A 22,522-nucleotide genomic window follows, 5' to 3' on the forward strand; every position below is an offset into this window, starting at 1 on the left:
AAGTTCCCCCTAGGTACAGATCTAGGATCAGCGTTCCCTCCCCGATCATAATCGTTAGTTGGAATAATGCAAAACTCACCCAAGAACATATTTTAAGGGCAACACCCTACTCCCATATCACAAGTCTAGGGGTGTTAACCTCTGTCCAACGGCTAAACTCCAAACCTGACCTCCCCTCATCGCCTACGACTGCAATGTACTACCCTCCCTTCCCAAAATATGCACCCATTCACTCCCTGTCTGCTCTACACTACAGCTGCAGCAATTGTTCTAGAAGTGCTCTGATAGATTCTGATTATATTACAAGTGTGTGTTTTTTTACCACATAGTTCTGTACCTATTGACAAACAAACTGTACTGAGACATGAGATCACTGCAGTTGCAGACTTCTCACAGTCTCCTGCAACATCGATTGAACTGAACTGCTACATGTTGAATCTTATCTGATCAAATGTTTGTTTTTTTATCGGAACGTCCTTATGGCTTTAGTAATTTTCCATTGAGTATGACGTGTCTCTTGTACACGTACTGCTTAACTGAGCTGTGTGTATATAAGTCTGAGCCTCATAAAGTGCATCATATATGAAGAGGTATCGTTTCAGAAGGAGGGGTGCTGTAGGTCTGCTTGTGTTGCTGTTCTGTCTGTCTGGGACATGGACTCAGGAGGAGAGTGGAGGGGTCAGAGAGAGTGACATCACTCAAAAGGGTCACAGTGCAGGGAGAGAGGGCCAAAGGACTTGCGCTTCAGAGACAACCAACGAACAGATGACCACCTCACCTGACATATGGATGGAGCTGAGAGACAGTGCACAACCTGGGAACCATTGTAGTGGAGCAGAGCGAGAAGCTGAGGAACATGGAGGTTAGAGCGACAGCCAGTGAGCCAAAGGAGCAGAGAAACAGTGACCGATCTTAGGGTGGAGCTGATGCTCACCAAGAATAAAGTGGAGAAAGAGAATGCAGGTCATTTAAGCTTATTATTTCTTGCTTTACAGTCAAGCGTCAACTAAAGTTACATTTGATTGTCAGTGAGAGTGGAAATAATGAACATTTAACATTCTGGCTGGACATTTATTTCAGTTTAGATTGTAAGGCACTTATGTACTTAGGCCTTATTACGCCAAGAGGCACATAAGGCCTCAACGATGTCCCACCATATTTCCTGTCCCGGGATTTTTCAGACCCCTCTTTCCACAAGCAAAGTCAACATGAACTGTTTCATATTTCTATCATTCTAGATCTGACAGCTGGATTGAGTGGCAGTAAGATATCACCCATTGGGGACAGAGAGACAGCCAGTGAGGCTGAGAATGCAGGTAATAAGTGAGAGTGATTTACTGGTTGTTTAAAAAGGGACAGTTCACCTAAATGACAGAAATACTTGAAATGTACTTGTAATAATTCTATGGAATATGTGGTGTCTTGCAGGTATGTTTACATAATGTATATTATACATGCTACTGTACTTAACCTTACTGTTCATAGGAAGTGCATTATACATAAGAGTAGTCATGACTTTTTAATGATTGTTCAGCCCTGGAGACCAGACTGAGTGCTAGTGAGAGCCAGGTGGAGGAGCTAAAGAGAACAACTGCAGGTAAAACAGATGATTGCCTTGATAGGATTACTATTGCAACAACACATCATCAGTAGGGTAAAACTAACCTGTCCCACGACGGTCTAAACCCAGCTCACGTTCCCTATTAGTGGGTGAACAATCCAACGCTTGGTGAATTCTGCTTCACAATGATAGGAAGAGCCGACATCGAAGGATCTCAAACATACCCACGTCTAGCAAAACATTAGCTTGTCACTCTGAGAGCCACAGTTGCGTCTTCGATCTTAGGGTGACGTCACAGTTCAGTTTAAACTCTACAACACACACACACAATTGAAAATGTAACAGTTGATTCGCCTGCTTCGTTCAGTTTTGAATCTATCCAAACGCCACAAAGCTTCTCCACTCTCGCCCAGTTTGGCTGTATTCAGCTCCCCCCTACTCCCAGATAGTTCACATCTGCCACAGTAGAAGAGTTCTGTCATGTGGTGACATCCCTGAGATCTCACTCAAAGCTCCAACCATTATCATTATGCTGTTTCACTCCTAACACTGATTCATACATAGACGCTTATTAACGTTTAATCTTTTACCAGAGGGCGTAACGCAGCTTTCACTGCGGACTTGAGAATACTAGAAGTACAGTATGTTATCTTTCCTGTGTTCGCAGACAGGCCAAAGGTGGCCTTCTATGCTGGATTAACTGATTCAGGAACTGTTGGACCCTTTGTTGCTGAAACCAGACTGGTATACACTAAAATCTTCGCAAGGTCTTCAACCCAGCTACAGGTAGTCTACTTTCACTGATCTCTGGCCTGATTTCAAACCAACACTGTCCCTTTTTGAACGCCCCTTGAAAATGTGATGTGTATTTGTCGCTCTTTAGTCTTGCGTGGTCATCCTTCCAAATCCTCCTTCATAGGCCTGGGCATCTGAGGCCAGTCGCTCTTATGGCCGTTAGTCTAGGAGGTTAAGTAACCTGGTACTTACTGTCGCTACAAAGTTATAACTTTTCTTGTTTAGCTAACGGGCGTCAATGGCATTCTGTTGATTTGTGTGATTTTGTTTTTTGTTGCATGCCAAAAGAGAACATGCGAAACAGAAAGTGTTGATTCCTCTTTACTCTCCTCTGATACAGGTGTCTTCACAGGACCAGTGAGAGGACTCTACTACATTAGCTTCACTGCCATGAGTGTCCAGACCTCGTTTTACTTTTATGCATGCATGTATAAGAATGGACAGAAAATCATGTATAGTCAGGGATATAATGCTGTCTGGGGAATGGATTCAGGAGGAGAGTGGAGGGTGTTCTGTCTGTCTGGGGAATGGACTCATGAGGAGAGTGGAGGGTGTTCTGTCTGGGGAATTGACTCAAGAGGAGAGTGGAGGGTGTTCTGTCTGTCTGGGGAATGGACTCATGAGGAGAGTGGAGGGTGTTCTGTCTGTCTGGGGAATGGACTCAGGAGGAGAGTGGAGGGTGTTCTGTCTGTCTGGGGAATGGACTCAGGAGGAGAGTGGAGGGTGTTCTGTCTGTCTGGGGAATGGACTCAGAAGGAGAGTGGAGGGTGTTCTGTCTGTCTGGGGAATGGACTCAAGAGGAGAGTGGAGGGTGTTCTGTCTGTCTGGGGAATGGACTCAAGAGGAGAGTGGAGGGTGTTCTGTCTGTCTGGGGAATGGACTCATGAGGAGAGTGGAGGGGGCAGAGAGAATGACATCACTCAACGGACAGGGGAACAGAATATGGTGAGTGAATTTCAGATAGAGACCCAAAGAACTGAAGCTACAGGCACGACAGGCAAACGCACGACCACACCACCTGATGTCTGGGCTGAGCTGAGAGCGCTGAGAGACATGGTGGTTGAACAGAGAGTGGAGCTGTGGAATTTGGGGGCCAGACTGCAAGCCAGTGAAAGTGAGAATGCAGGTTGTGCAGAAAAGCTTATTCTTGAATTAGCGGGAGAATCAGTATGATTATTAAAGTTGCATTGGATTGACTGCCAGTGAGAGTGAACATGCTAATATGATCATGTGTATCAGTTCACGTTCTACAGTGGATTGGTCATTTAATGTGTCTCTCAGTTTTAACTGTGAGGTAAGCAGTGTTTCTGCTGATATCATTCTAGTGCCAGTGAGAGGGAGGTGGAGGAGCTAAATACCAAGAATACTGGCAATGTATTTTATTTAATATGACAGAACATGCCTTTATAGAAAGCAATGAAATACACGTTGAGTACAAATGTAAAGAAAGATGCTGTATGCAGATTTTAGTTTAAATAAAAATCGGTATTTTTTTGGCCCCCACAAATTGGAATAGTGTATATTGTTCCTCGTTGTATCATAGAATGAAAAGGAAGGGCAAGGAGGAGGAGGTAAAGAGAGGTGAAACCTTGTCTGAAAACTTCACTTGTTCCCATGTTGTTCAATTATGGTATTGGAGAATTTCTCTTCACTCTCAAAAAACACCTCATTAGAAACTAAGTAGGTTAATAAGTAAAGATCTTTTCTAAATCGGAATTTCTACGTGTTTTCAGTGAATTGTCCCAAATAAGTATACTTTCTCTCCTGTGTTCACAAGACGGACCGAAGGTGGCCTTCTATGCGGCTTTGACTGATTCAGGAGCAGTAGGACCCTTCAGTTCTGAAACCAATCTGATCTACATCAAAGTCTTCACCAATATAGGCAATGCCTTACCGCCAACATACAGGTAGCCAACTGTTACTAAACATACTGCCCAATATCAAACCGATCCCTGGCCTCAACCACTAGGCCCTTTATAGAGGCTTTGACATTAGACTGTTGATCAATATGGACTGTCTATTTTCCTTGTATATGTCCATGTTTGCATTAGGGCCGCTTCCCTCCATTAAGCTCAACTGCAGCTTTGACTGACATTTTCCTCATCTTAGCTCATCCCCACTAGCTATAACCAAAAGATCTTGTGGCCACAATTTAAAAGGTTGTTCCCTTCTTGCCCTGTGCTTCAGGTGCCTTCACAGCACCGGGGAGAGGAGTCTACTACTTCAGCTACACTGCCTCTGATCATCGAAATAACTTTTTTTAATTACATTTTTTCAGTCGGATAAACACTCCAAACAGCCTACCCGACCGCTCTGAGGCGCCCGCATGGTCCTAAAGCACACCGTTGCCTCGTTTTGTATCACATTCCAATGATAAAACTTGGGGGGACAAAAATGCAATTTCAGACTGTGCCGTCCCCAGTGAAAGTTGCACCCCTGAATGCAATAGTTAAAGCGGTTTGGGTAGCAAACACATCATTTTATGGTACTGTTGTTTCTACTGGCCTATTCCAAGATTTTAAATCTCTTAAATCAAGGTAGAGCTAGACATTATGTACGTGTGTCTGTGCCTGTATGTGTACCTGCCTGCTTGTGAGCTGAGACCCAGAGAGAGCGGTAGAGGTATCAGATAGCCAATACGTTTTCCTTGACTGGCTACTGTACACCTGAACAATACACAGCCTGTTATGGCGGCTAGGCTACATCTTTAATCTCAGCCCAGGCAGAGCGGGACCCAGGGAGTATCCACTCTCCCTGGCAAAGCCTCCCACCAGACTTCCACACAGAGACACTCTGTCTGCATCACTCTTTTAATTAGAGAGATTGCTGGGCTATGCCAGGTGTACTGGAGTGGGTACGCCAAGCTAAGTAGCCAACCTGCCTACCCTTCCCCCCCTATCCCCATCCTCTACTACTCTCCCTTTCCTCTCCCTCCTCTCTCTCTTTTCCCTCGCCCTCTCCATCAACTCCCATTCCTTCCTCTACCTCTCCTCCATCTCTTCACCTTCTCTTCTCCCTGCCCTCTCTCTCTCTCTCTCTCTCTCTCCATCAACTCCCCTCCTCTACATCTCTCTATCCTCTCTTTCCCTTCCTCTCCCCTCCCCATCTCTTCCCCCATCTCCTTCCATCTCTCTCTCCCCTCCTCTCACTTTCTAAAGCTAACGGGATAGCTGTCTAACGTTTCTCTTTCAATTATCAGGAGATTATCTACCAGGGGTTAGAATTTTTGGAATGGAGGAGAATAATGAAATGTTTTCTTCTTACCTGACCCCCTCCCCCCTTCCCCCACCCCTCTCTCCGCTTGAGGGTTCCTCAGGACAAGGGTATAAGAGGGGGTCGATGTGAAAGCATTTTTTTCCCATAAAACCTCAGGTTACTGGTTTCTCCACTGTAGCATTCAGTTGGAGTGTGTCTCGTGTGAGAGGGGAGATTTTGTCTTCACAGTGTGTGTTTGAGAGAGAGGAGATTTCGTCTTCACAGTGTGTGTTTGAGAGGAGATTTCGTCTTCACAGTGTGCGTTTGAGAGAGAGGAGATTTCGTCTTCACAGTGTGTGTTTGAGAGAGAGGAGATTTCGTCTTCACAGTGTGTGTTTGAGAGGAGATTTCGTCTTCACAGTGTGTGTTTGAGAGAGAGAAGATTTCTCCGATTTTGTCAGTCAACATGGATCGTCTGGATAGAAGGCTGGCCATGACTCTTCTCCTCTTCTCATTCATCTCGTTCTCCACTCAGAAAACCTCAAGTAAGTCTGGGACTCTTTAGGTCAGATGTATTCTGTGTTTTCACCTTGGTTACGGTGAACCTCATCATAATGTGAAAGCTATTGAGAATTTCTGTAGCATTTGCAACAGGTGCATAGGTGCAATGCTTGTACCTGTTTTCCTCCAGTGGGAATACAGTTGAAAACAGTTCAACATTCCTTGTCTTTCCCAGTCTCCTGGTGTGTAGTGTCGGAGGCAGAGGAGCAGAAGTGTCTGGATCTGGCTGGGAGTGCTACAGCCCGGAATATCAGAGGAACGCTGCTGTGCGTCCGTGGCCAGAGTCCCACAGACTGCATGGAGAAGATCAAGGTGTGTGGCAAAATAGCCTTACGGCTTCAGAAATCCTGGTTGGATGATTCCACGGAATTACAAGAGAATAAGCAGGAAATCTGGGAACCCTCCAACCAGGATTTCTGGAAAGTTACCCGAGTTGTGCAACCTTAAAACAACCTGTAGAGAAAGGGTAGTTGAATTGTGCAACAATGATTTTATTGCTTCTTTAAATCAGTAATATGACCTATGTCTGTTCAGAATGGTACAGCGGATGCAGCAGCCATGTTTGCTGATGATATCTACACAGCTGGCTGGTGCTTTGGACTAGAACTGGCTGCTGGAGAGTCTTACAATGGAGTGGGTGAGTGAGGAGGGGGGAGATGGGGAGAAGGAAACCGTGTGTAAAAGTTGAACCTGTCTTACCTTATCCTGTCTGCTCTCTCAGATGGTATCAGCTACTATGTTGTAGCTCTGGCTCGTCGCTCCTCCAGTGACCTGTCCCTGTTGGAGATGCATGAACGCAGGTGAGAACAGATAGACAAATTGATTGATTGTTTGTTCCATTTTTAAAAAATGTATTTATTAGGATCCGTATTTAGCTGCTGCCAAGGCAGTGGCTGCTCTTCCTGGGGTCCAAACAGGAAACGCAACACAACAAATAAAATACATAGTATACATAACACTACAATACTTAATACAATACTTAATACAATATACAATGCATGAAACAATACTTAATACAACACATAATACATTATAAAATACGTAATTCAACACTTAACACAACACTTAATGCAATACATAATGCAATACTTAATGCAATGCATATTACAAGACATAATACAATACGGAGCGGGAGGTAGCCTAGTGGTTAGAGCGTAACTGTAAGGTTGCAAGATCGAATCCCCGAGCTGACAAGGTAAAAATATGTTGTTCTGCCCCTGAACAAGGTAGTAGGACCCACTGTTCCTAGGCCGTCATTGGAAATAAGAATTTGTTCTTAACTGACTTGCCTAGTTAAATAAAGGAAAAAATAAATAAAATATACAATACTTAATACAACACATAATATAATACTTAATACAATATACTATATAATAGAATACTTAATACAACACATAATATAATACTTAATACAATATACTATATAATAGAATACTTAATACAACACATAATATAATACTTAATACAATATACTATATAATAGAATACTTAATACAACACAATATAATACTTAATACAATATACTATATAATAGAATACTTAATACAACACATAAGAAATAATACAATTTGCCATATATAATACAATACATAATACAAGATGTAATATATAAACATTTCTGTGTCTCTTCACAGTCCCTTCGTATTCGTAAGGTGTCTTATTTTTTAAACTGGTCTTATTTCTAGCTTGAGTTACCTGGGGTGGCAGAGAGTTCCAAGTAATCATGGCTCTATTTAATACTGTGTGTTTCCCAGCCTCGGTTCTGGAGCTGGGGACTGTGAAGAGAGCTCTGGCCTTCTAAGCAGAGTTCCTGTCTATTGTATTTTCTTTTTATTGGCCAGTCTGAGATACAGCTTTTTCTTTGCCACTCTGCCTAAGGCCAGCATCCCGGAGTCGCCTCTTCTGTTGACGTTGGCGTAAATAAGAATTTGTTCTTAACTGACTTGCCTAGTTAAATAAAATCAAAATATATATTTTTAAATATTCCATTAAAAATCAGCCGTTTCCAGCTACAATAGTCATTTATAGCATTAACAATGTCTACAGTGATCAATTTTATGTTATTTTAATGGACAAAAAAAATGATTTTCTTGCAACAACAAGGACATTTCTAAGTGATCCCAAACTTTTGAACGGTAGTTTTCTGTAAAATAACATTGTATTTGGTCAAACACGATAATTTCATAAAGTTTGCTAAGCACCGGTAACAGAAACACGATAATTTCATAGAGTTTGCTAAGCACCGGTAACAGGCTGATTGGTCGGCTGTTTGAACCATTAAAGGGTGGTTTGCTATTCTTGGATAGCGGAATGACCCTTTCCTTCCTCCAGGCCTGAGGGCACATACTGTCTTCTAGGCTTAAATTGAAGCTGTGGCAAAGGGGAGTCCAGCTTCAGCAATTTACCATCCAGGTTGTCGGTACCATGTGGCTTGTTCTTATAGACAGAGAAAAAAAACCTTGCCTCTTCCACACCAACTTTGCGATTTGAATGATTGACTCATTGATTGATTGATTGGATATTGTAGCTCCTGTCACCCAGGGATCCGTACCACGGTGGGCTGGACTGTTCCTATTGGCTTCCTGGTCAACACCTCACAGATCAGTGTCGATGAACAATGCAACTTTCCTAAAGGTAAGACCTGTGTGTGTGTGTCTGACCCTGACTCGGTGTGTGTGGTGTGTATGTGGCCCTGACTCTGTGTGTATTGTTGGTGTTATTGTGTGTCCTTCCAGCGGTGGGGGACTTCTTTGGCTACAGCTGTGTACCAGGAGTAAAGGACAGAGAACACGACCCCAGAGGAAGCAACCCTAAGAACCTGTGTGAAGCCTGCATAGGAGACGACAACGAGAGACATATATGTGTTAACAATCACCGAGAGAGACACTATGGAGAGGCTGGGGCACTGAGGTAGGGAGGAGAGGAGCTGTTTCTCCTACTTGAAAGTTTCTCAAACCAATCCATGGGGACCCTTAACCATCCCACATGTTTGATATATTCCAACACCAGTCTACAAATGTAACTAGTCAACGAATCACCAAGGCCTTGATTAGTTGAATCGGGTAGAATTGCTGTGGATCCCAGAGGACTGGTTTGAGAAACAGCGTCTTATTTAACTAGCTGTGTTTGACTTGAGTCTTTCTTCCAGGTGTGTGGCTGAGAATTTGGGCGATGTGGCATTTGTCAAACACACCACCATTTTTGACAACATGGATGGTGAGAGTCTGATCTAAATCTAACCAAAGACCAACATTCAGAATGTCTCCTCTCTTAGCAAACTTCCGCATTTCTCGCTCGAGACACTAGGTGTCAGTATTCCATAGTTTCTCTGATCAGCCTCCTCCACATCACTTCACCAATTCTTCTACTCTACCCTAGGCAACAATATGGAATCATGGGCCATGGACCTGGAACTGGAGGACCTGAAGCTGCTGTGCCCGGATGGCAGCGAGGCCGGGCCGTTTGACCATGAGACGTGTCACCTGGCTGTGGTACCAGCTAACGCTGTGGTGGTACGCCCAGAGGACAAGTGTAGAGTCTGGAAATACCTGGAACGCTTACAGGTAGGGGTGTGTGTGTGTGTGTGTGTGTGTGCCTGCGTATGTATGTGAGCATTTAAAATGTTTGACATCTCACCCCCTCTCTTCTCTCTCTATAGAATGCGTTTGGGAACACCACCATGTTCAGCTCAGTGGGCTACACCCAATCAGATCTCCTGTTTTCTGACTCCACCCACCACCTGCTCAGGGTTGTGGGTAGTTACACTTCCTGGTTGGGTCCCTCATACACCACGGTCCTGCAGGCCTTCGAGTGTGAAAGTAAGAGAGTGGAGAGAGAGTGGAGAGAGAGAGAGACAGTATGGTTTCATTCTCTCATGTCTTGTGTTTCTTCCCACAGGTTTGTGCTGATCCTTCTAGAAAGAAATCAACCAGCATCCTCTCCATCTCTACCCTCACTATCTCTCCACCTCTTTCTTTCCCTACCTCCATATCGTATCCTCCCTCCCGCCATACCCACCTCCCTTCCTTCCTCCATCCTCCCCTCCCTCCCTATATCCTCCCTCCCTCCCTCCCTCCCTCCCTCCCTCCCTCCCTCCCTCCCTCCCTCCCTCCCTCCCGTGTGATGATATGGTAGATATTCAGAGTGTTTCTTTGCTCCCACACAGTTCCAGTAGTCCCTTATCCTCCTATAAAAAATATCAATGTCATTAACTCACTGAATCACAATCTCTCTCTGTGTGTGTGTGTGTGTGTGTGTGTGTGTGTGTGTGTGTGTGTGTGTGTGTGTGTGTGTGTGTGTGTGTGTGCACCCATGGTTCACTGCGTTCCCACGGTTGGTATAGCAGACCACCATGCTAGTCACTCTACACCTGACAGAGAGGGGATTACAGCTATAAATCGCCACCAGACACTGATCTAAGGTCAGGTTAATGTTTTGGTGGTTAATGTTCCATTTTGGGAAGGTAAGCTGATCCTAGATCTGTGCTAAAATAGGAACTTCTACCCAGAGCAGTAATCCATGACACTCTATACACAGCAATTCAAAACAAATGCCGACTCACACTGCATTAAACCATGTATTCAGAGCGTTTTGATTGACCTTGAAGGTGCTGAAATATTGGTGATAATACGTGTGATAAGATGTTTGAAGCCACTGAAATTATGTTTGTACTGTAAATCACTGCCACCATTGAATGAACAGGAATCACCATTTTTTTCTATCATTTCTTCTGGAGAATGTTCTCTCTATCAAAACAATTCCTTATGACCTCTATATTTTGTTAATGTTGTACCTGTAGAGTAACTCACTCTACGGAGGTATATTGGTGCTGTGACACTACAGTATTTTCTGTCTGTCTTCAGGATTTAAATTGTTCTAAAGAGACCTGTGTGTAAATACTCTTCACCTGCTGGTATTTGTAGTTCTGCAACCTCTTTAAATATATTAAAGAAATGATGACAAAATGTTGGCAAAGGCGTCTTTGCTTTGGAAGAAGTGGATTCTAGGCGCCGTTATAGGGGGGTAACACACACACACACACACACACACACACACACACACACACCTAAGCCTTTAGCCTACTTACACTGCTGACGGCTGAAATTAGAGCTGATTTGACTTGAAGCTGTGGATGGAGGGATTGAAAGAAAGGAGAGGTTGACAAGGACGGAGGGATGGAGGACGGAGTAGTGACAGGTGATCCATCAGGATCTGTACTGTCATTATTCAATTACCACCCATCCTTTACACTACTGATAACATGCGCACACACACACGCACGTACGCACACAAACACACACACAGACACATGCTCGCGCGCACACATTTCGGTAAGTGGTTGGCTGTATTGAAGGGTCAGTTCTGCTTAGTCAAGGGAAGTGTGTACACTGTGTGTGGATAATGAGTTTGGCACCGTGTTTCCATATGCTTTTAGTGCAGTAGACCCTAAAATCTCTCTCCCTCCTTCTTCCCACTGTTCCCTTTTTCATAACCTCTCTCTCCCTCCCCACCCTTCCCTTTATCATAACCCCACCTCTCTTCCCCTTCCCTGTTCATTTACCCCTAAGTCACATTCTCTCTCTCCCTCCCCACCCTTCCCTTTATCATAACCCCACCTCTCTTCCCCTTCCCTGTTCATTTACCCCTAAGTCACATTCTCTCTCCCCCCCCACCCTTCCCTTTATCATACCCCCACCTCTCTTCCCCTTCCCTGTTCATTTACCCCTAAGTCACATTCTCTCCCTCCCCACCCTTCCCTTTATCATACCCCCACCTCTCTTCCCCTTCCCTGTTCATTTACCCCTAAGTCACATTCTCTTTCTCTCTCTCTCTCCCTCCCCACCCTTCCCTTTATCATACCCCCACCTCTCTTCCCCTTCCCTGTTCATTTACCCCAAAGTCACATTCTCTTTCTCTCTCTGTATATCTCCTTCCCCCTCTCCTCCACAGCTCACAGTGAGAATATGAGTCAGATTAGACATGAGATGTATTTTCCCCCGTCACACACACACAGTTTAGACACTAGATGGCACCCTAGGGCCATTACTAAACGTGTGTGTGTGTGTGTGTGTGGCATGCGCATGTGGGGGCACATGCGTGTGTGTGTGTACGCATGATTGTATGTGTTAAGTTAAGCACCGTTGCAGGAGTTAGAGCCGGAAATTACCTGGGTATGATGAGTTTGGGAATGATAACAGAATACACACACACACACACACAACCTGGGAATGATAACAGAATACACACACACACACAACCTGGGAATGATAGTGTCGTTACATTTCCCACCAAGAAATCACACTGACGCTACATTAACTGGAACCCGGGGACTCTGTGTGTGTGTGTGTGTGTGTGTGTGTGCCAAGAGATAGTTGTATCCTGCTGTCAAACTACACTGTTTGGTAACCTAGGTTACGTCACGAAGTGGTAAGACCACTATCAAGACTGGATGGAGGGAATAAGGAACATTTATGACATAAATCCTTCTTAACCTTTATCTGTCATTCCTTCCATTGCTCCTTTTCTCTTTTCCTGCCTTCTTTTAATCTCTCCATTCCTGTCACCCCCCGTCTCTTGTTTTCTACCTATTTCTAATTACCTTTCTATTTATCCCTCTATTCTCCCGTTCCTTAACCACTTTCGCCCTTCTTTTCCTCTCCCTCTTAACCTTTCTGTCTTTCCCTTTGTCTCTCTCTTTCCCTGTGTAAGTGTGTGTGCATTTGTGTGTGGTGCACATGCGTGTGTGTGTGTTCATGTGTGCGGTTTGGAGATTGAGCTTTTCATTATTAATTAAACATATTCACTGGAAATGTAGAGAAAATCAGAGCTGTTAATGGAGAGCGTCTCATCGGCCTGACAACACACACAGCCATTACACACACACACACACACACACACACACACACACACACACACACACACACACACACACCCTACAGTACTTCCCTCTCCCTTCCCCTCCCCTCTGTCAACCCTCGTCCTTCTCTTTTAGTCTCTTTGTTAAACCCTCCTTCAATATCTCTTCTCTAAAACATGGCAGAGAGAGAGAGAGAGATTTTTGAGGTGTTTCATCATCATTTCTAAAGACACATTCCTTCATACTGACAGGACATCTCAGCTGACTGGCTTTATGGCTGCTTAGATCTGTACCATCTCTCCTCTCATCTCTTCTCTTTGTCTCTTTTTTTTCTTTCTGTCTTTCTTTCACAGTCTCCGTCTGTGATTAAAAAGAGATGAATACTGTCTAGTGTGATGCAACTCCCGACACCAGTTAACTGGACTGGAGATCACAACAGCGTGCAAAGTGTGTGTGTGTGTGAGTGTGCCTCTGTGTGTGTGTGTGTGTGTCTGCCTCTGTGTGTCTTACTCTACAGGGGTGTGATGGTGAGACTAGAGTGTGTAAGGTCGTAGCTGGGTGAAACCAGTTATCAGTCAGGTCAGACAGAGTTCACTGACTGAGACTACTACTGAAAAGCATCATGTGCACTCTGCCGTGGTGTGTGTGTGTGTGTGTGTGTGTAACCTACTGAAGGAGATCAGATGGAAGACATCAGAAGGTATTGGTAGAGAGGTGCTGCGGTTTTGACAAACAGGAAGCAGACCACTGTGGTTCATTAATTCACGCTATATACTGTATCAAACCAGATAATCAACAGGAAGTTTCCTTATAAATACTATGATAGTATTGTCTACTTATCAAATATATTAAACTCGTTTAAAAAAAAAAAAAATTCAACTCTGTATTGTATTTAAGTTGGATTTGAATTCAAATGATTTTTTTTGTTCCAAATTAGTTTAGGGACAATCTGTCGACATGTTGCATGTTTTATTTTATTTATTTAACCTTTTTTTAACTAGGCAAGTTAATTAAAAACAAATTATTATTTACAATGACGGCCTACCATGGCCAAACCCTAACCAGGACGATGCTGGGCCAATTGTGCTCTGCTCTATGGGACTCCCAATCACGGCCAGTTGTGATACAGCCTGGAATCAACCCAGAGAGTGTATGATCAACACGGTGACAAAGGAGAGATGACAATGGAAAAGAGGGGGGAAAGATAGAGGGACAAGGAGGAAGAGAGAGAGAGAGAGAGAGAGAGAGAGAGAGAGATAGAGGGGTAATTAGAAGAGAGTGTGACACGGGGAAGACATGGATGTGATTAAATATTCTGGTGAAATATTAATCTAGATGGTTTAACTGGAGGTTGACCTCACTATGAACCAACCCCTCCGGGACAGGGTACACACACAACAGTTGCACAACTGAATACATTTGCATCCCGCAAAGGCGGAGGTGTTGCTAACATTTACGATAGCAAATTTCAATTTACAAAAAAAAAAAAGATGTTTTCGTCTTTTGAGCTTCTAGTCATGAACTCTATGCAGCCTACTAAATCACTTTTTATAGCTACTGTTTACAGGCCTCTTGGGCCATATACAGCGTTCCTCATTGAGCTCCCTGAATTCCTATCGGACCTTGTAGTCATAGCAGATAATATTCTCATTTTTGGGGACTTTAATATTCACATGGAAAAGTCCACAGACCCACTCCAAAAGGCTTTCGGAGCCATCATCGACTCAGTGGGTTTTGTCCAACATGTTTCTGGACCTACTCACTGTCACAGTCATACTCTGGACCTAGTTTTGTCCCATGGAATAAATGTTGTGGATCTTAATGTTTTTCCTCATAATCCCGGACTATCTGCCCACCATTTTATCACGTTTGCAATTGCAACAAATAATCTGCTGAGACCCCAACCAAGGAGCATCAAAAGTCATGCTATGAATTCACAGACAACACAAAGATTCCTTGATGCCCTTCCAGACTCCCTCTGCCTACCCAAGGACATCAGAAGGCAAAAATCAGTTAACCACCTAACTGAGGAACTCAATGTAACCTTGCGCAATACCCTAGATGCAGTTGCACCCCTAAAAACTAAAAACATTTCTCATAAGAAACTAGCTCCCTGGTATACAGAAAATACCCAAGCTCTGAAGCAAGCTTCCAGAAAATTGGAACGGAAATGGCGCCACACCAAACTGGAAGTCTTCCGACTAGCTTGGAAAGACAGTACCGTGCAGTACCGAAGAGCCCTTACTGCTGCTCGATCATCCTATTTTTCTAACTTAGTTGAGGAAAATAAAAACAATCCGAAATTCCTTTTTGATACTGTCGCAAAGCTAACTAAAAAGCAGCATTCCCCAAGTGAGGATGGCTTTCACTTCAGCAGTAATTAATTCATGAACTTCTTTGAGGAAAAGATCATGATTATTAGAAAGCAAATTACGGACTCCTCTTTAAATCTGCGTATTCCTTCAAAGCTCAGTTGTCCTGAGTCTGCACAACTCTGCCAGGACCTAGGATCAAGAGAGACACTCAAGTGTTCTAGTACTATATCTCTTATGATGAAAATAATCATAGCCTCTAAACCTTCAGCTGTAAACTGGACCCTATTCCAACTAAACTAGTGAAAGAGCTGCTTCCTGTGCTTGTGCCTCCTATGTTGAACATAATAAACGTCTCTCTACCGAACTCACTAAAAGTGGCAGTAATAAAGCCTCTCTTGAAAAAGCCAAACCTTGACCCAGAAAATATAAAAAAATATCGGCCTATATCGAATCTTCCATTCCTCCAAATTTAGAAAAGGGGGCCTCCCGGGTGGCGCAGTGGTTAAGGGCGCTGTACTGCAGTTGGCTGGCTGGAGGCTCTGGCAGCTCCTGGCTGGCTGACGGCTCTGGCAGCTCCTGGCTGGCTGACTGCTCTGGCAGGTCCTGGCTGACTGACGGCTAAAGCACTAAATAAAGCACTAAATAAACTTTAGTTAGTGCTAAACACGGCTACTAGAATCCTGACTAGAACCAAAACAATGTGATCATATTATTCCAGTGCTAGCCTCCCTACACTGGCTTTCTGTTAAGGCTAGGGCTGATTTAAAGGTTTTACTGCTAACCTACAAAGCATTACATGGGCTTGCTCCTACCTATCTCTCTGATTTGGTCCTGCCGTACATACCTACACGTATGCTACGGTCACAAGACGCAGGCCTCCTAATTGTCCCTAGAATTTCTAAGCAAACAGCTGGAGGCATGGCTTTCTCCTATAGAGCTCCATTTTTATGGAATGGTCTGCCTACCCACGTGAGAGACGCAAACTTGGTCTCAACCTTTACATCTTTACTGAAGACTCATCTCTTCAGTGGGTCATATGATTGAGTGTAGTCTGGCCCAGGAGTGTGAAGGTGAACGCAAAGGCTCTGGAGCAACGAACCGCCCTTGCTGTCTCTGCCTGGCCGGTTCCCCTCTTTCCACTGGGATTCTCTGCCTCTAACCCTATTACAGGTGCTGAGTCACTGGCTTACTGGTGCTCTTTCATGCCGTCCTTAGGAGGGGTGCGTCACTTGAGTGGGTTGAGTCACTGATGTGATCTTCCTGTCTGTGTTGGCGCCCCCCCTTGGGTTGTGCCATGGCGGAGAACTTTGTGGGCTATACTCGGCCTTGTCTCAGGATTGTAAGTTGGTGGTTGAAGATATCCCTCTAGTGGTGTGGGGGCTGTGCTTTGGCAAAGTGGGTGGGGTTATATCCTTCCTGTTTGGCCCTGTCCGGGGGTATCATCGGATGGGGCCACAGTGTCTCCTGACCCCTCCTGTCTCAGCCTCCAGTATTTATGCTGCAGTAGTTTATGTGTCGGGGGGCTAGGGTCAGTCTGTTATATCTGGAGTACTTCTGCTGTCTTATCCGGTGTCCTGTGTGAACATTAAGTATGCTCTCTCTAATTTTCTCTTTCTCGGAGGACCTGAGCCCTAGGACCATGGTCATGCCTCAGGACTACCTGGCATGATGACTCCTTGCTGTCCCCAGTCCACCTGGCCGTGCTGCTGCTCCAGTTTTAACTGTTCTGCCTGCAGCTATGGAATCCTGACCTGTTTACCGGACATGCTACCTGTCCCAGACCTGCTGTTTTCAACTCTTTAGAGACAGCAGGAGCGGTAGAGATACTTTTAATGATCGGCTATGAAAATCCAACTGACATTTACTCCTGAGGTGCTGACTTGTTACACCCTCGACAACTACTGTGATTATTATTATTTGACCATGCTGGTCATTTATGAACATTTGAACATCTTGGCCATGTTCTGTTATAATCTCCGCCCGGCACAGCCAGAAGAGGACTGGTTAGGTTTCTTCCTAGGTTTTGGCCTTTCTAGGGAGTTTTTCCTAGCCAACGTGCTTCAACACCTGCATTGCTTGCTGTTTGGGGTTTTAGGCTGGATTTCTGTACAGCACTTTGAGATATCAGCTGATGTACGAAGGGCTATATAAATACATTTCATTTTATTTTGATTTGATTCAACTGAAATGTTTCTTCCGCATTTTACCCAACACCTCTGAATCAGGAGAGGAGAACTGAATACATATACAGGGAGGAGGAGGAGAGGAGAGGGGCGAAGAGGAGGAGGGTGGGTAGGCTGGGGAGGAGGAGAGGAGAGGGGCGAAGAGGAGGAGGGTGGGTAGGCTGGGCGAAGAGGAGGAGGGTGGGTAGGCTGGGGGAAGAGGAGAGGAGAGGGGCGAAGAGGAGGAGGGTGGGTAGGCTGGGCGAAGAGGAGGAGGGTGGGTAGGCTGGGGGAGGAGGAGAGGAGAGGGGCGAAGAGGAGGAGGGTGGGTAGGCTGGGGAGGAGGAGAGGAGAGGGGTGAAGAGGAGGAGGGTGGGTAGGCTGGGGAGGAGGAGAGGAGAGGGGCGAAGAGGAGGAGGGTGGGTAGGCTGGGGGAGGAGGAGAGGAGAGGGGTGAAGAGGAGGAGGGTGGGTAGGCTGGGGAGGAGGAGAGGAGAGGGGTGAAGAGGAGGAGGGTGGGTAGGCTGGGGAGGAGGAGAGGAGAGGGGCGAAGAGGAGGAGGGTGGGTAGGCTGGGGGAAGAGAATAGGAGAGGGGTGAAGAGAGTGAGGGTGGGTAGGCTGGGGGAGGAGGAGAGGAGAGGGGTGAAGAGAAGGAGGGTGGGTAGGCTGGGGAGGAGAAGAGGAGAGGGGCGAAGAGGAGGAGGGTGGGTAGGCTGGGGGAGGAGGAGAGGAGAGGGGTGAAGAGGAGGAGGGTGGGTAGGCTGGGGGAGGAGAAGAGGAGAGGGGCAAAGAGGAGGAGGGTGGGTAGGCTGGGGGAAGAGGAGAGGGGTGAAGTGAGGGAGGGTGGGTAGGCTGGGGGAGGAGAAGAGGAGAGGGGCGAAGAGGAGGAGGGTGGGTAGGATGGGGAGGAGAAGAGGAGAGGGGTGAAGAGGAGGAGGGTGGGTAGGCTGGGGAGGAGGAGAGGAGGGGGCGAAGAGGAGGAGGGTGGGGGAGGAGAAGAGGAGAGGGGCGAAGAGGAGGAGGGTGGGTAGGCTGGGGGAGGAGAAGAGGAGAGGGGCGAAGAGAAGGAGGGTGAAGTGGAGGAGGGTGGGTAGGCTGGGGAGGAGGAGAGGAGAGGGGTGAAGAGGAGGAGGGTGGGTAGGATGGGGAGGAGAAGAGGAGAGGGGTGAAGAGGAGGAGGGTGGGTAGGCTGGGGAGGAGAAGAGGAGAGGGGCGAAGAGGAGGAGGGTGGGTAGGCTGGAGGAGGAGAAGAGGAGAGGGGCGAAGAGGAGGAGGGTGGGTAGGCTGGGGGAGGAGAAGAGGAGAGGGGCGAAGAGGAAAAGGGCGAAGAGGAGGAGGGTGGGTAGGCTGGGGAGGAGAAGAGGAGAGGGGCGAAGAGGAGGAGGGTGGGTAGGCTGGGGGAGGAGAAGAGGAGAGGGGCGAAGAGGAAAAGGGCGAAGAGGAGGAGGGTGGGTAGGCTGCGGAGGAGAAGAGGAGAGGAGTGAAGAGGAGGAGGGTTTAGGAGAAGAGGAGAGGGGTGAAGAGAAGAGGAGAGGGGTGAGGAGGAGGAGGGGTGACGAGAAGAGGAGAGGGGTGAAGAGAAGAGGAGAGGGGTGAAGAGGAGGAGGGGTGGGTAGACAGCGGGGAGGAGAAGAGGAGACGGGGGGGAGAGGAGAGGGGTGAAGAGAAGAGGAGAGGGGAGGGGTGAAGGGGAGGAGAAGAGGAGAGGGGTGAAGAGAAGAGGAGGGGTGGGAGAAGAGGAGCAGGGGTGAGGAGAAGAGTAGAGGGGCAAAGAGAAGAGGAGAGGAGGGAAGAGGAGAGGGGTGAAGAGGAGGAGGGGTGAAGAGAAGAGGAGAGGGGTGAAGAGGAGGAGGGGTGGATAGACAGCGGGGAGAAGAAGAGGAGAGGGGTGAAGAGAAGAGGAGGGGTGAGGAGAAGAGGAGAGGGGTGAAGAGAAGAGGAGGGGGGAGAAGAGGAGGAGGGGTGTAGGGGGAGTACACACCCATGGAGGGGGAGAGAGGGGAGGAGGAATGTTAAGGGGTGGCAAGGAGGGGGAGTACACATACAGGGAGGGGGAGGTGGAGAAGGGGTGAGGAGGCTCCCTGCCACTGAGTTTTTAGGTGTGAGAAAAAGGAGAGAGATGGAGTGAGGAGAGCTGTGTGGAGTGTGTGAGTATGTTTAGTTTAGTCAATATTCACAGGATAAACTATCATCATTATCATAGTGTTCATCAGCTATGTGTCTGTGTGTGTTTTACCAGCCGGGTACCTCATCAATAACCTTCAGCTGTTGTATAGGGCCCCCATACTATCACAGTGTTGCTTTGGTTTCATTACCATAGTGTTTGTGAGTGTGTGTGTGTGCCCGGTCACAGTGATTGCTGGGAGTTGGCAGGTTAATAAATCTACAGCTTATTCACGGAGCTACTATAACCTTTACAGAAAGAGAGAGAGAGAGGTGCAGAGAGAGAGAGGAGGGGTAAGGTGAAAGAGGGGAGGAGGTGAGAGGAGGGCCCTTGTTGTGTCCAAGTGCTCATGCTCGTATGCTGGTACAGTATGTGTGTGTGTGTGCGTCTGTGTTTGCCGTGTGTGCGTGTCTGTGTGTCTGTTTGTCTATGTCTGCGTCTCTGTGTCTCTGTGTGTGTGTGTGTGTGTGTGTGTGTGTGTGTGTGTGTGTGTGTGTGTGTGTGGACTGCTTTAGGCCTATAAACCTCTACTTGCCCCTCAGGACTCTCCCAGGCTGCTGGCTATAAATGTTTTAATATACCTGGTGGCTCTACGGACAAGGTCACTGATAAAACACAGATGGGTGGAAAAAGATAGAAAGAAAAGAGAAAATAGAGAGAGAAAGGAAGAAAAGCAGGACAGTGTGTTATCTGTTATCATTTGAACCCTTGAACACTGAATTAATTCCTCTGAACAAAGGCGTTGTGTCAGTGTGTGTGTGTGTGTGTGTGTCTGTCAAGGTTATTATAGTCAACTAAAACTGAAACAAAAACCTAATCATAAAAAAATATGTTGTAAAACAAAATAAAATAATTAACAAACCCGTTTGAAAAACTAAAACTATACTGAAAATATTATCTGTGACTCTCAAATAAAAACCATCATGAATTATGTTCTGCCAGCTAAATGCTACGCTAGTCTCAGGTAACTCAGAACTACAGCCTTGTGTAACTGGTCAGCTGCTCAATTAAGTCCTGGGTCCATACATATTAAGAGAAGCGATGAAGAGATGCTAGAACGAGGAGTGGAACTGGAACGAGGACCTCCACCCTCCATCTCTGCACGTTACGGGCATGTCTATAGGCGGAATGTCCCCTCCCCTTCTGAAATTCTAAAGATGCTAACACCTGCCAATTCCTTATCTGTCCAAATAATCAGTGACTGCTGAAGTTAAAAAGCATTGGATAGAGTTTCCCTCCACCATATTTTTGCACCTGTCACAGCGTTTTTCCTTTTAAATCCAAGTCACACAAAGATTGACTTTAAAATTGAAATCTGACCTAACCAATAACCTGATTCATCACCTTATCTATTACTTCCCCCAGTGGCAGGAAGTGGCATGACAAAAAAGACGATACAACACAAATGTCTCCTAGCCTCCCACTGTCTAAAAATTGAACTATAATAACGTAATATAAATCTAAATATACATATTTTCACAAAGTTAAACTAAAACAAACTAACAAATCAGGTCAAAGAAATTGTATCTGACTTCACTGCCTCAGCGCCCCTCATTATTGCGCCCTGTCCCCTTCCCGCCCTCTTCCTCCATCTCTACCTCCCTTCCTCACTCCTTTTCACTCCTAAAGCATGTATCCCACCTAGCAATTTGTTGTCCTTTGGTCTCACTATTTCCTCATCTATTTATCTTTGTTCTATACAGTGGCAACCTGTCATTCAGGGAAGTTGGGGAAAATAGAGAGCCTGTTTTGCTTTTTATTTAGGCATTAATACCTGTCACATATCAGTTTGCAAACAATGTTTAAAAAAATCACTGACTTAATAAAGCCGCATACAAACATGGTCTCTTTTTTGTTTTCTTGAGTAAGGCAGCTCCAAAATGCAGACGTTTCAGCCTAGCTCAGTGCTTTCTGTGGTGGTGGGGCTAGCCAGCAGAAAATACAGAGCATTGCGCCTGATTGGCTCAGTGTTTTGTCACTCATGGGACAGTACGTCATCCCCAATTCTAAGGTTAGAGCTCGAAAATTTTAGCCCCTTGGGTTCTGCCATAGAGTTATATTTGAAGTGCCCATCCAAGAAGGCTCAAGGTCATTGGCAACAGATAGAATGACATCAAATCACGTTATATCTACAGTAGCTTTGATTGGACTGTCAACAACTTCCTTTCAAAGTCTTAGCTAGCAGTCATCATCACTTGTCGACAATCTACTGGCAAATCCTTTTTAATCCTTGTCATATGAAGAAGAAAAATAATGAAGAGAAATTATAAATCAAATCAAATCAAATTGTATTTGTCACATACACATGGTTAGCAGATGTTAATGCGAGTGTAGCGAAATTCTTGTGCTTCTAGTTCCGATAATGCAGTAATAACCAACGAGTAATCTAACCTATCAAATCCACAACTACTACCTTATACACACAAGTGTAAAGGGATAAAGAATGTACATAAAGATATATGAATGAGTGATGGTACAGAACGGCATAGGCAAGATGCAGTAGATGGTATCGAGTACAGTATATACATATGAGATGAGTAATGTAGGGTATGTAAACAAAGTGGCATAGTTTAAAGTGGCTAGTGATACATGTATTACATAAAGATGCAGTAGATGATATAGAGTACAGTATATCCATATGCCTACAGTGGGGCAAAAAAGTATTTAGTCAGCCACCAATTGTGCAAGTTCTCCCACTTAAAAAGATGAGAGAGGCCTGTAATTTTCATCATAGGTACACTTCAACTATGATAGACAAAATGAGAAAAAAAATCCAGAAAATCACATTGTAGGATTTTTAATGAATTCATTTGCAAATTATGGTGGAAAATAAGTATTTGGTCAATAACAAAAGTTTATCTCAATACTTTGTTATATACCCTTCGTTGGCAATGACAGAGGTCAAACGTTTTC

At 45.4% G+C, this 22,522-nt stretch overlaps 1 protein-coding gene and 1 long non-coding RNA gene across 3 annotated transcripts; both read left to right on the plus strand.

Annotated features, from left to right (window-relative positions):
* The first annotated feature begins 3,030 nt into the window (after nucleotides 1-3,030).
* Nucleotides 3,031-4,690, plus strand: LOC118941045. Its single transcript, XR_005037327.1, has 3 exons — nucleotides 3,031-3,301; nucleotides 4,134-4,263; nucleotides 4,544-4,690. It is a non-coding gene; the product is annotated as an uncharacterized LOC118941045 (long non-coding RNA).
* A 968-nt stretch (nucleotides 4,691-5,658) lies between these two features.
* otomp (otolith matrix protein) lies at nucleotides 5,659-11,069 on the plus strand. 2 transcript variants are annotated; one of them, NM_001124192.1, is given in 11 exon segments: nucleotides 5,737-5,889; nucleotides 5,958-6,096; nucleotides 6,288-6,424; nucleotides 6,647-6,749; nucleotides 6,834-6,912; nucleotides 8,640-8,746; nucleotides 8,848-9,022; nucleotides 9,261-9,328; nucleotides 9,491-9,675; nucleotides 9,771-9,930; nucleotides 10,010-10,163. In NM_001124192.1, coding segments are annotated over 10 exon segments (1,104 nt in total). In that variant the 5' UTR covers nucleotides 5,737-5,889; nucleotides 5,958-6,017; the 3' UTR covers nucleotides 10,021-10,163.
* Nucleotides 11,070-22,522: the final 11,453 nt, after the last annotated feature.

This window comes from Oncorhynchus mykiss, chromosome 18 (assembly GCF_013265735.2).
Source record: "Oncorhynchus mykiss isolate Arlee chromosome 18, USDA_OmykA_1.1, whole genome shotgun sequence".
Taxonomy (NCBI): Eukaryota; Metazoa; Chordata; class Actinopteri; order Salmoniformes; family Salmonidae; genus Oncorhynchus; species Oncorhynchus mykiss.

What these genes read in the sequence shown, in the direction of transcription:
- otomp (XM_021570527.2), top strand. Translation starts at nt 6,018, where the DNA reads ATGGATCGTCTGGATAGAAGGCTGGCCATGACTCTTCTCCTCTTCTCA. An exon ending in TTGGAGATGCATGAACGCAG is followed by an intron (nt 6,913 to 8,639) that starts GTGAGAACAGAT and finishes TGGATATTGTAG; the next exon opens with CTCCTGTCACCCAGGGATCC. An exon ending in GGAGAGGCTGGGGCACTGAG is followed by an intron (nt 9,023 to 9,260) that starts GTAGGGAGGAGA and finishes TCTTTCTTCCAG; the next exon opens with GTGTGTGGCTGAGAATTTGG.